Source organism: Cherax quadricarinatus, chromosome 30 (assembly GCF_038502225.1).
Source record: "Cherax quadricarinatus isolate ZL_2023a chromosome 30, ASM3850222v1, whole genome shotgun sequence".
Classification (NCBI taxonomy): domain Eukaryota; kingdom Metazoa; phylum Arthropoda; class Malacostraca; order Decapoda; family Parastacidae; genus Cherax; species Cherax quadricarinatus.
The window spans coordinates 16,549,315-16,561,814 of NC_091321.1; the positions used below are offsets into that span (position 1 = coordinate 16,549,315).

The 12,500-nt window shown below is 46.8% G+C and overlaps 1 protein-coding gene across 2 annotated transcripts in view; it reads right to left on the bottom strand.

Moving 5' to 3' along the window:
* The window catches only part of LOC128692693 (uncharacterized), a 62,066-nt gene that overhangs the window by 26,167 nt on the left and 23,399 nt on the right, over positions 1-12,500 (bottom strand). For both annotated transcript variants that reach the window (XM_053781994.1, XM_053781995.2), the window contains exon 2: positions 1,498-1,727. In XM_053781994.1, the coding sequence (XP_053637969.1) occupies positions 1,498-1,727 (230 nt within the window). The remainder of the gene's footprint in view (positions 1-1,497; positions 1,728-12,500) is intronic.

Here is a 12,500-nt window from a genome sequence, read left to right on the forward strand (position 1 = left end):
AATACGTCACTTTGTGTGATTTTTTTCTGGGATTGTCCTATGTAATTTACACTACGGTAATTGTACTTATGTATACCTGTGCCTAATAAACTTAATTATTTGCGTTGTCAACAGATGGTTTTGAGGTAGTAAGGGAAGCCCCGTCAGTGTTCCACTGACCGCTGTTAGCCCATGTAGTAGTTGAATCTGGTGTTTGCAAGGGGTTTGTTTTTTAATGGTTGTATGATTTTGTATTTACAACTGTAGTGATGAGCACTGTGTCCCAGTGGTCTAAAACTCTGCAAAATATTCTTTGCTTTGAAGTGTTACGTCGTTTGTTTGGTATGTTCATGTTTGTGTGGTGTTACGTTCTTCATGTTTGTGTGGTGTTATGTTCTTCATGTTTGTGTGGTATGTTCATGTTTGTGTTATGTTCTTCATGTTTGTGTTATGTTCCTCACGTTTGCGTAGTTATGTTCTTCACGTCTGTGTGGTGTTATGTTCTTCATGTTTGTGTGGTATGTTCATGTTTGTGTTATGTTCTTCATGTTTGTGTTATGTTCTTCACGTTTGCGTAGTGTTATGTTCTTCACGTCTGTGTGGTGTTATGTTCTTCATGTTTGTGTAGTGTTATGTTCTTCACGTGTGTGGTGTTATGTTCTTCATGTTTGTGTGGTTATATTCTTCATGTTTGTGTGGTTATGTTCTTCATGTTTGTGTGGTTATATTCTTCATGTTTGTGTGGTTATGTTCTTCATGTTTGTGTGGTTATATTGTTCATGTTTGTGTGGTTATGTTCTTCATGTTTGTGTGGTTATTTTCTTCATGTTTGTGTGGTTATGTTCTTCATGTTTGTGTGGTTATATTCTTCATGTTTGTGTGGTTATGTTCTTCATGTTTGTGTGGTTATGTTCTTCATGTTTGTGTGGTTATGTTCTTCATGTTTGTGTGGTTATTTACTTCATGTTTGTGTCTAGATCGCCTCGTTGCCGTTAACGCTTACAGTATTTCTTCATATTTTCTGTACCCTCTCCGGCTTTATCTTCATCTGTTATGTAATTTGGAGCCAAAACATAACAGATGTAGTCAAAATTGAGTTTGGTGTTTTTGTACTCGAAATCTGTAGCTATGAAACCTAATATTATGTTGTTTTGCTGTTCACTGATCAACATTACTCGGTATATTTAAATTAGCCACTGTATATGACTCCTAGTTCCCGCTACTATTTTAATGGTGATATTAAATTAAATTGCCATTTTATTCATCTTGATTTCATAGCCACAGAATTAACATGTTACGTAAAATATATTTCTAAGGGTTAAAAAAAGTATGTGTAGCTTTATATACGGTTCACAATAATTAGCTTATTTGGAGGACTATAAAAAAATTATATAAAAAATATTCTTGTATTATTTTATAATAAAGAAAAGGCATTAGGCCCTTTTCCCCCTCCCTCTTACCTATTTCACTATTTTTTCTCCAAATTATTTATGACAATGGTCAATATTTTAAACTCACCTCCTCCTCACAGTACTTCATGCATTCCTGGCTGGCCTGCTGCGGGTCGGAACAGTCCACTAGATAAGTTTTATTGGTGGAGAAGGCGAGGTGGTCTGGCCGCCATGTTCGTGAGGTGACGAGGAATAGGCCACACTCACACTGCGCATGTGTCATGGCCACACTTCCAGCCACCATGATTAACATCGCTTGTAACCTTCTTAACCGCATTATCATATCTGCTGCTGCACCTGAAAATTACACATTAACAGGGATTGTGTGATTATCTGAGTCACTCATTTAATTTTTGTATGCACTGATTATTATCTGTTCATGCAGAGATTAATGGGATTAAGTCAGATTGTTTGAATTTATTCGATTATCCTAATACATAATTTATTTACTTAGGCACATAATATGTTGGGGCTCACATATTATATGTCCATAATATATAATCCCTTAAGAAGATTGCAAAAAAAATGCACATTATGTACCAAAAGCCTGAACAGCTACTTACTAAAAACTGATTGATTAAACTGCTCCGTATTGCAATAATAAATATAAGAACATAAGTATACATTTTTCTAGACTAAAATTAGTTTTTATATTAAGTCATAGGAAGGCTGTCAAGAACAGGGAAAGAAAGAACAGTGGTAAAAGAAGATAATGGATAGACAGGAAGAGATAATTATATAAGTTGATTAAGATGACCACTTTAGAAAAGGTTTAAAAGTGATTTTTGTCATAGAGGAACAAGTATTTGGTAAATATTTACAATTATAAGAATAAGTGAAACTATATTAGTAGATAATAATCTAAGCAAACATGACATTTAAATACACAACTGAAAATAAAAATACATTTGATTTTTATTTCCATATTTTATTATTAGTAGTAGTAGTAGTAGAAATATAGGTCTTTAAGTAACAAAAAAAATTGTAATATAACATCAGTATATTATGTATAATATATATTTATCAATGCATAACTGACATTTATTAATATTATAATCGAAGCTTTAACGAATGAATGAAATTCAAAATATTGAGTCGTAACTCAGTAATGCAGTTTCATTAGAATAGGCTTTTGAGTTGATTAAACGCGGCTTTCAGGACCCAGAGTAATAGGGAGGGAAGAGTAGCACCAATTCCTTGAATCAAGAACCTCTTCAAGGGTAGGCTTTAGGTTATATATATATATATATATATATATATATATATATATATATATATATATATATATATATATATATATATATATATATATATATATATATATATATATATATATATATATATATATATATATATATATATATATATATATATATATATATATATATATATATATATATATATATATATATATATATATATATATATATATATATAGATATAGAGATATAGATATAAAAGTGTGTATGAGAGATATTTAAACATAGAACATATACAGATATAAAAGTATCGACAGATATGAAATGATGAACTCTGGTATAATGTATATGGTAATTTTAATATTCAGCAGCTCCAACCAGGATTAAGAACCTCAAGATACATCAAACAGTACGAACATCTATGATGGTTGACAGCTTTTTCGTGTGTATGAAATCCACAATGAAAGAACTCAGTTGTAATAAACAGTTTCACTCACCTCATTAATATATGGTATGATTGGTCCTTATCATTATTGTCATCTTAAATAATATTTTCAATATTCATCAATTATCTTTATTAACAGCTATTTAATTCGCTTAAAATACAATTTAAACATCGACATTAAATAGTATATTATACACCGACAGTAAATAATATTGAATTACAGTAAATAATAGAAACTAACAAGATAATATTCTTGATTTTACTGCAAGAACTTGTAGATGTTAATAAAAGCAATAATATTAATATATGAGTAAACATGAGAGCAGCAGCAGCGTTAGGCATGGTGACGAGTGGCAGCAGCAGCAGCAGCAGCAGCAGCAGCAGCGTTAGGCATGGTGACGAGTGGCGGCAGCAGCAGCAGTGTTAGGCATGGTAACCAGTGGCAGCAGCAGCAGCAGCAGCAGTGTTAGGCATGGTGACCAGTGGCAGCAGCAGCAGCAGCGTTAGGCATGGTGACGAGTGGCAGCAGCAGCAGCAGCAGCAGCAGCGTTAGGCATGGTGACGAGTGGCAGCAGCAGCAGCAGCAGCAGCAGCGTTAGGCATGGTGACCAGTGGCAGCAGCAGCAGCAGCAGCAGCGTTAGGCATGGTGACGAGTGGCAGCAGCAGCAGCAGCAGCAGTGTTAGGCATGGTGACGAGTGGCAGCAGCAGCAGCAGTGTTAGGCATGGTGACGAGTGGCAGCAGCAGCAGCAGCAGCAGTGTTAGGCATGGTGACCAGTGGCAGCAGCAGCAGCGTTAGGCATGGTGACGAGTGGCAGCAGCAGCAGCAGCAGCAGCAGCAGCAGCAGTGTTAGGCATGGTGACCAGTGGCAGCAGCAGCAGCAGCAGCGTTAGGCATGGTGACGAGTGGCAGCAACGGCAGCAGCAGCGTTAGGCATGGTGACGAGTGGCAGCAGCAGCAGCAGCAGCAGCAGCAGTGTTAGGCATGGTGACCAGTGGCAGCAGCAGCAGCGTTAGGCATGGTGACGAGTGGCAGCAGTAGCAGCAGCAGCAGCAGTGTTAGGTATGGTGACGAGTGGCAGCAGTAGCAGCAGCAGCGTTAGGCATGGTGACGAGTGGCAGCAGTAGCAGAAGCAGCGTTAGGCATGGTGACGAGTGGCAGCAGCAGCAGCAGCAGCAGCAGCAGCAGCAGCAGTGTTAGGCATGGTGACCAGTGGCAGCAACAGCAGCGTTAGGCATGGTGACGAGTGGCAGCAGTAGCAGCAGCAGCAGCAGTGTTAGGCATGGTGACGAGTGGCAGCAGTAGCAGCAGCAGCGTTAGGCATGGCGACGAGTGGCAGCAGTAGCAGCAGCAGCGTTAGGCATGGTGACGAGTGGCAGCAGTAGCAGCAGCAGCGTTAGGCATGGTGACGAGTGGCAGCAAGAGCAACAGCAGCAGCAGCAGCGTTAGGCATGGTGACGAGTGGCAGCAGTAGCAGCAGCAGCGTTAGGCATGGTGACGAGTGGCAGCAGCAGCGTTAGGCATGGTGACGAGTGGCAGCAGTAGCAGCAGCAGCGTTAGGCATGGTGACGAGTGGCAGCAAGAGCAACAGCAGCAGCAGCAGCGTTAGGCATGGTGACCAGCAGCAGTGTTAGGCATGGTGACGAGTGGCAGCAACAGCAGCAGCAGCAGTGTTAGGCATGGTGACCAGCAGCAGTGTTAGGCATGGTGACCAGCAGCAGTGTTAGGCATGGTGACGAGTGGCAGCAACAGCAGCAGCAGCAGTGTTAGGCATGTTAGGCATGACCAGCAGCAGTGTTAGGCATGGTGACGAGTGGCAGCAACAGCAGCAGCAGCAGTGTTAGGCATGGTGACCAGCAGCAGTGTTAGGCATGGTGACGAGTGGCAGCAACAGCAGCAGCAGCAGTGTTAGGCATGGTGACCAGCAGCAGTGTTAGGCATGGTGACGAGTGGCAGCAAGAGCAACAGCAGCAACAGCGTTAGGCATGGTGACGAGTGGCAGCAACAACAGCAGCAGCAGTGTTAGGCATGGTGACCAGCAGCAGTGTTAGGCATGGTGACCAGTGGCAGCAACAGCAGCAGCAGCAGCAGTGTTAGGCATGGTGACCAGCAGCAGTGTTAGGCATGGTGACCAGTGGCAGCAACAGCAGCAGCAGCAGCAGCGTTAGGCATGGTGACCAGTGGCAGCAACAGCAGCAGCAGCAGCAGTGTTAGGCATGGTGACCAGCAGCAGTGTTAGGCATGGTGACCAGCAGCAGTGTTAGGCATGGTGACCAGTGGCAGCAACAGCAGCAGCAGCAGCAGCGTTAGGCATGGTGACCAGTGGCAGCAACAGCAGCAGCAGCAGCAGTGTTAGGCATGGTGACCAGCAGCAGTGTTAGGCATGGTGACCAGTGGCAGCAACAGCAGCAGCAGCAGCAGCGTTAGGCATGGTGACCAGTGGCAGCAACAGCAGCAGCAGCAGCAGTGTTAGGCATGGTGACCAGCAGCAGTGTTAGGCATGGTGACGAGTGGCAGCAACAGCAGCAACAGCAGCAGCAGCAGCAGCGTTAGGCATGGTGACGAGTGGCAGCAACAACAGCAGCAGCAGTGTTAGGCATGGTGACCAGTGGCAGCAGCAGCAGCAGCGTTAGGCATGGTGACCAGTGGCAGCAGCAGCAGCAGCGTTAGGCATGGTGACGAGTGGCAGCAACAGCAGCAACAGCAGCAGCAGCAGCAGCGTTAGGCATGGTGACGAGTGGCAGCAACAACAGCAGCAGCAGCGTTAGGCATGGTGACCAGTGGCAGCAACAGCAGCAGCAGCAGCGTTAGGCATGGTGACCAGTGGCAGCAGCAGCAGCAGCGTTAGGCATGGTGACCAGTGGCAGCAACAGCAGCAGCAGCAGCGTTAGGCATGGTGACCAGTGGCAGCAGCAGCAGCAGCAGCAGCGTTAGGCATGGTGACCAGTGGCAGCAGCAGCAGCAGTGTTAGGCATGGTGACCAGTGGCAGCAACAGCAGCAGCGTTAGGCATGGTGACGAGTGGCAGCAACAACAGCAGCAGCAGTGTTAGGCATGGTGACCAGTGGCAGCAACAGCAGCAGCAGCAGCGTTAGGCATGGTGACCAGTGGCAGCAACAGCAGCAGCAGCAGCGTTAGGCATGGTGACCAGTGGCAGCAACAGCAGCAGCAGCAGCGTTAGGCATGGTGACCAGTGGCAGCAGCAGCAGCAGCAGCAGCGTTAGGCATGGTGACCAGTGGCAGCAGCAGCAGCAGTGTTAGGCATGGTGACCAGTGGCAGCAGCAGCAGCAGCAGCGTTAGGCATGGTGACGAGTGGCAGCAACAACAGCAGCAGCAGTGTTAGGCATGGTGACCAGTGGCAGCAACAACAGCAGCAGCAGCGTTAGGCATGGTGACGAGTGGCAGCAACAACAGCAGCAGCAGCGTTAGGCATGGTGACGAGTGGCAGCAGCAGCAGCAGTGTTAGGCATGGTGACCAGTGGCAGCAACAGCAGCAGCAGCAGCGTTAGGCATGGTGACGAGTGGCAGCAACAACAGCAGCAGCAGTGTTAGGCATGGTGACCAGTGGCAGCAACAACAGCAGCAGCAGCGTTAGGCATGGTGACGAGTGGCAGCAGCAGCAGCAGCAGCGTTAGGCATGGTGACGAGTGGCAGCAACAACAACAGCAGCGTTAGGCATGGTGACGAGTGGCAGCAGCAGCAGCAGCGTTAGGCATGGTGACGAGTGGCAGCAACAACAACAGCAGCGTTAGGCATGGTGACGAGTGGCAGCAGCAGCAGCAGCGTTAGGCATGGTGACGAGTGGCAGCAACAACAACAGCAGCGTTAGGCATGGTGACGAGTGGCAGCAGCAGCAGCAGCAGCGTTAGGCATGGTGACGAGTGGCAGCAGCAGCAGCAGCAGCGTTAGGCATGGTGACGAGTGGCAGCAACAACAACAGCAGCAGCAGTGTTAGGCATGGTGACCAGTGGCAGCAACAACAGCAGCAGCAGCGTTAGGCATGGTGACGAGTGGCAGCAACAGCAGCAGCGTTAGGCATGGTGACGAGTGGCAGCAGCAGCAGCAGCAGCGTTAGGCATGGTGACGAGTGGCAGCAACAACAACAGCAGCAGCAGTGTTAGGCATGGTGACCAGTGGCAGCAACAGCAGCAGCAGCAGCGTTAGGCATGGTGACCAGTGGCAGCAACAGCAGCAGCGTTAGGCATGGTGACCAGTGGCAGCAACAGCAGCAGCAGCGTTAGGCATGGTGACCAGTGGCAGCAACAGCAGCAGCAGCAGCGTTAGGCATGGTGACGAGTGGCAGCAACAGCAGCAGCAGCAGCGTTAGGCATGGTGACGAGTGGCAGCAACAACAGCAGCAGCAGTGTTAGGCATGGTGACCAGTGGCAGCAACAACAGCAGCAGCAGCGTTAGGCATGGTGATGAGTGGCAGCAACAGCAGCAGCGTTAGGCATGGTGACGAGTGGCAGCAGCAGCAGCAGCAGCGTTAGGCATGGTGACGAGTGGCAGCAGCAGCAGCAGCAGCGTTAGGCATGGTGACCAGTGGCAGCAGCAGCAGCAGCAGCGTTAGGCATGGTGACGAGTGGCAGCAGCAGCAGCAGCAGCGTTAGGCATGGTGACGAGTGGCAGCAACAACAACAGCAGCAGCAGTGTTAGGCATGGTGACCAGTGGCAGCAACAGCAGCAGCAGCAGCGTTAGGCATGGTGACCAGTGGCAGCAACAGCAGCAGCGTTAGGCATGGTGACCAGTGGCAGCAACAGCAGCAGCAGCGTTAGGCATGGTGACCAGTGGCAGCAACAGCAGCAGCAGCAGCGTTAGGCATGGTGACCAGTGGCAGCAACAGCAGCAGCAGCAGCGTTAGGCATGGTGACCAGTGGCAGCAACAGCAGCAGCAGCAGAGTTAGGCATGGTGACCAGTGGCTGCAACAGCAGCAGCAGCAGCAGCAGCGTTAGGCATGGTGATGAGTGACAGCAACAACAGCAGCAGCAGCGTTAGGCATGGTGACGAGTGGCAGAAACAGCAGCAGCAGCAGCGTAAGGCATGGTGACAAGTGGCAACAGCAGCAGCAGCAGCAGCAGCAGCAGCAGCAGCAGCAGCAGCAGCGACAGCAGCAACAGCGTTAGTCATGGTGACAAGTGGCAGCAACAGCGTTAGGCATGGTGACAAGTGGCAGCAACAGCAACAGAAGCAGCAGCAGCGACGGCAGCAATAGCAAAAACAGCAAAAGCAGAACTCGCAGTGCCACGAGCAATAGAAAAAAACAAGCAATAAAAGCAAGTGCCAGTAGAAGCAGCAGTAATGCCAACGCAGCACTTCCATCAGCAATAGAAATAAACAGCAACTATGGCAACGGAAGCAGCAGTAGAGACAAACAGCAGCGTTAGAAATAGAATCAGCAGAAACAGCACCACTACCACTCCATCAGCAGCACTAACAGTACAAGTATGCAGAAATAACACCAGCAGCAAAGCACCACCACGACCGCCAACAACAAAGCAGTAGCAACAAAACGATCATTAGCAACAACACCAGCAGCACGAGCACTTGGAACAGCAGCAGCAACACCAACGGCATTGGTAAAAGCGGCATCATCACCATCACAAGCAGTAACACCAGCAGTAGTAGTAACAACAGCAGTAGTAGTAACACCAGCACCAATACTAGCAGCACCAGACGGAACATCAACAACACTCGTAAGAAGAAAGTATGAACGGAATGGGATGAAGGAATACTCTGTAAGAAAGAATAGAATGGTGAGGGGATGGAGAGATGATGGAATAGAATGTAAGAAATGGGTTAGATAGGGAGAGAAGACAGGATGGGTTGGTAGGTAGGTAGCCAGGGAGGGAGGGAGTCGTCTGGTCTACTGGTGAATGTAGGTCGCAGACATCTTACACGTGTCTGTTGATTACTGTCTGCTGTGAGCTGTGTTCAACACTCCTTCCTTCCCTTACTCTCTCTCCCTACCTCTCCCTAACTCTCTCTTCTCACACTTTCTTTTTCCATCCTTGACAATTCACACTTCGTATTAAATTCATTATCTTTCAACTCCACACTTCTCCCCAGCACCCTAGCATTCAATTCTTTTACAACCCAGTTTATAAACATTAAACAATCATGGTGACATCACACAGCTGTCTAAGACCTACTTTTACTGAAAAATAGTCTTATCTACCACGTACCCTAAAGTGAGCCTCGCTTTCTGTATAAAAACTTTAAAACTTTATCTACCCTACCGTGTGCTTTTTCCAAATCCATAAATGCGGCAAAAAACTTTCTCTTTACCTTTATATAAACACTGCTCACTTATATTCTTCAGTGTCTACACATTCCCGTAATTCCTGAATTCTCTTTGTTACTCTGTAATCCTACTTTCTGGCATACCCCTCTTTCAGTAATTCTACTCAACGCTGTACGCGATACATTCAATACATAGCGGTATATATACAATCACCCCCACTGCAGCTGATTCACCATGTTCACTATATGCTCAACGTTTTACAAGAGTACAGCACGAATCGATGTTCAGTTACCCACAAGGGTTTAGCACTTTACATAAATATAATCCGGCAATGAAACATCAGTTTGGTGAACACTTGTTGATGAACTGAGGTAACCCACATGGAGACAGAAACACTGCAAAAAAAAAAAGAGACCGTATGTTGTGATCTCCGTCTGAGATCTTCAGTAGTCAAGATCTCAGACATGGAAGTATACAAGAGCAGCGAAAATCTGAGATGGAAGTATACAAGAGCAGCGAAGATCTCAGAGATGGAAGTATACAGTCTATTTTTTTACATTGCTACAGTGCCCACGTGGGTTTCCTCAATTCATAACGCAGTAATTATAAATACGCTATTCAAGTAGCACGAAGCACGGGATGTGATTTCCGGTAGTCACTTTCTATTTAAGTGATAACAGCTTCAGGCACCCTGACCGAGCTTTAGGCACCCTGGCTGAGCTTCAAGCACCCTGGCTGAGCTTCAGGTACCCGTGGATGAGCTTAGGTACCCATAGTCAGCACTGCTTAGAAACTTGCAGGGAGGTTGTGACAAAATTTATAACATTTCCGAGTTCTCTAGACTGCTAACGCATGTGCTAAGTTTCCTCGTGTCGGTAGATCCGCTGTGTAAATATTTTGGAAACACACACACACGCGCGCGAGCACGCGCGCGCGAGCACGCACGCACGCACGCACACACACGCACACACACGCACACACACGCACACACACACACGCACACACACGCACGCACACACACGCACACATGCACAGGATGTTCCAGAGATTGGACACAGTAACAAGGGGACACAGTTGGAAGCTGAAGACACAGATGAATCACAGGGATGTTAGGAAGTATTTCTTCAGCCACAGAGTAGTCAGTAAGTGGAATAGTTTGGGAAGTGATGTAGTGGAGGCAGGATCCATACATAGCTTTAAGCAGAGGTATGATAAAGCTCACGGCTCAGGGAGAGTGACCTAGTAGCGATCAGTGAAGAGGCGGGGCCAGGAGCTCGGACTCGACCCCCGCAACCTCAACTAGGTGAGTACACGCACGCACACGCACGCACACGCACACACACGCACGCACACGCGCACACGCACACACGCACACGCACACGCACACACGCACACACGCACACACGCACACACACGCACACACGCAGTCACAATTAGGTGAGTACACACACACACAACTACCTGAGGTATGGAAGACGGCAAATGTAGTCACCATTTTTAAGAAAGGAGACAGACACGAGGCACTCAACTACAGACCAGTGTCACTGACGTGTATAGTATGCAAAGTCATGGAGAAGATTATCAGGAGAGTGGTAGTGCACTTAGAATAGAACAAGCTTATAAACGACAACCAGCACGGATTCAGGGAAAGAAAATCCTGTGTCACAAACCTACTGAGTTTTATGAAAAGGTAACGGAAGTAAGACACGAGAGAGACGGGTGGGAAGATTGCATTTTCTTGGACTGCAAGGCCTTCGACACAGTTCCTCACAAGAGATTAGTGCAAAAGCTAGAGGATCAGGCACACATAACAGGAAGGGCACTGCAATGGATCAGAGAATACCTAACAGGGAGGCAACAACGAGTCATGGTACGTGACGAGGTGTCAGAATTGGGCGCCTGTGACGAGCGGGGTTCCACAGGGGTCAGTCCTAGGACCAGTGCTATTTTTGGTATATGTGAATGACATGACGGAGGGGATAGACTCAGAAGTGTCCCTGTTTGCAGATGATGTGAAGATAATGGGGACAATTAAATCGGATGAGGATCAGGCATGACTACAAAGAGACTTGGACAGACTGGAAGACTGGGCCAGCAATTGGCTCCTCGAATTTAACTCCGCCAAATGCAAAGTAATGAAGATCGGGGAAGGACAAAGAAGACCGCAGACAGAGTATAGGCTAGGAGGCCAAAGACTGTAAACTTCACTCAAGGAAAAGGATCTTAGGGTGAGTATAATACCGAGCACATCTGAGGCGCTCATCAACCAGATAACTACTGCCGCATATGGGCGCCTAGCAAACCTGAGTATAGCATTCCGATACCTCAGTAAGGAATCGTTCAAGACTGTACACTGTGTACGTCAGGCCCATACTGCAGCACCAGTTTGGAACCCACACATGATCAAGCACGTCAAAAAATTAGAGAAAGTGAAAAGGTTTGTAACAAGACTAGTTCCAGAGCTAAGGGGAATGTTCTACGAAAAAAGGTTAAGGGAAATCAGCCTGACGACACTGGAGGACAGGAGGGTTAGGGGAGATATGATAACGACATACAAAATACTGCGAGGAACTGACAAGGTGGACAGAGACAGGATGTTCCAGAGATGGGACACAGAACCAAAGGGTCACAATTGGAAGATTCAGATTCAGGTGAGTCAAAGGGATGTTAGGAAGTATTTTTTTAGTCATAGAGTTATCAGGAAATGGAAGTCTGGCAAGTGACGTAGTGGAAGCAGGAACCATACATAGTTTTAAGACGAGGTATGATACAGCTCATGGACCAGGGAGAGAGGGCCTAGTAGTGATCAGTGAAGAGGCGGGGCCAGTGGCTATGAATCGACCCCTGCAACCACAAACAGGTGAATACACACACACATACACTTATGATTTGACCCCTGCAACCACAATTAGGTTAGTACATACTCAAATAATTTTGCTATGTGTAACTGACTCGAGTGTATTACGTATATAATAAACTATTCATTTTATAGCTATAATCTCTTTGTTTTATGGAACAGTGTTAAGTATCAGGTAAGCACTTCCCAGACTAGCCAATAACTGGTGCAGACCGACCAATAACAGATATAGACGGCCAACAAAAAATACGGTTCAATTTCCAGTCATTCAACTGTGGTAAATTGGTTCTAGGCTACATGAATGTCTGCCGTTATCATGGGATCG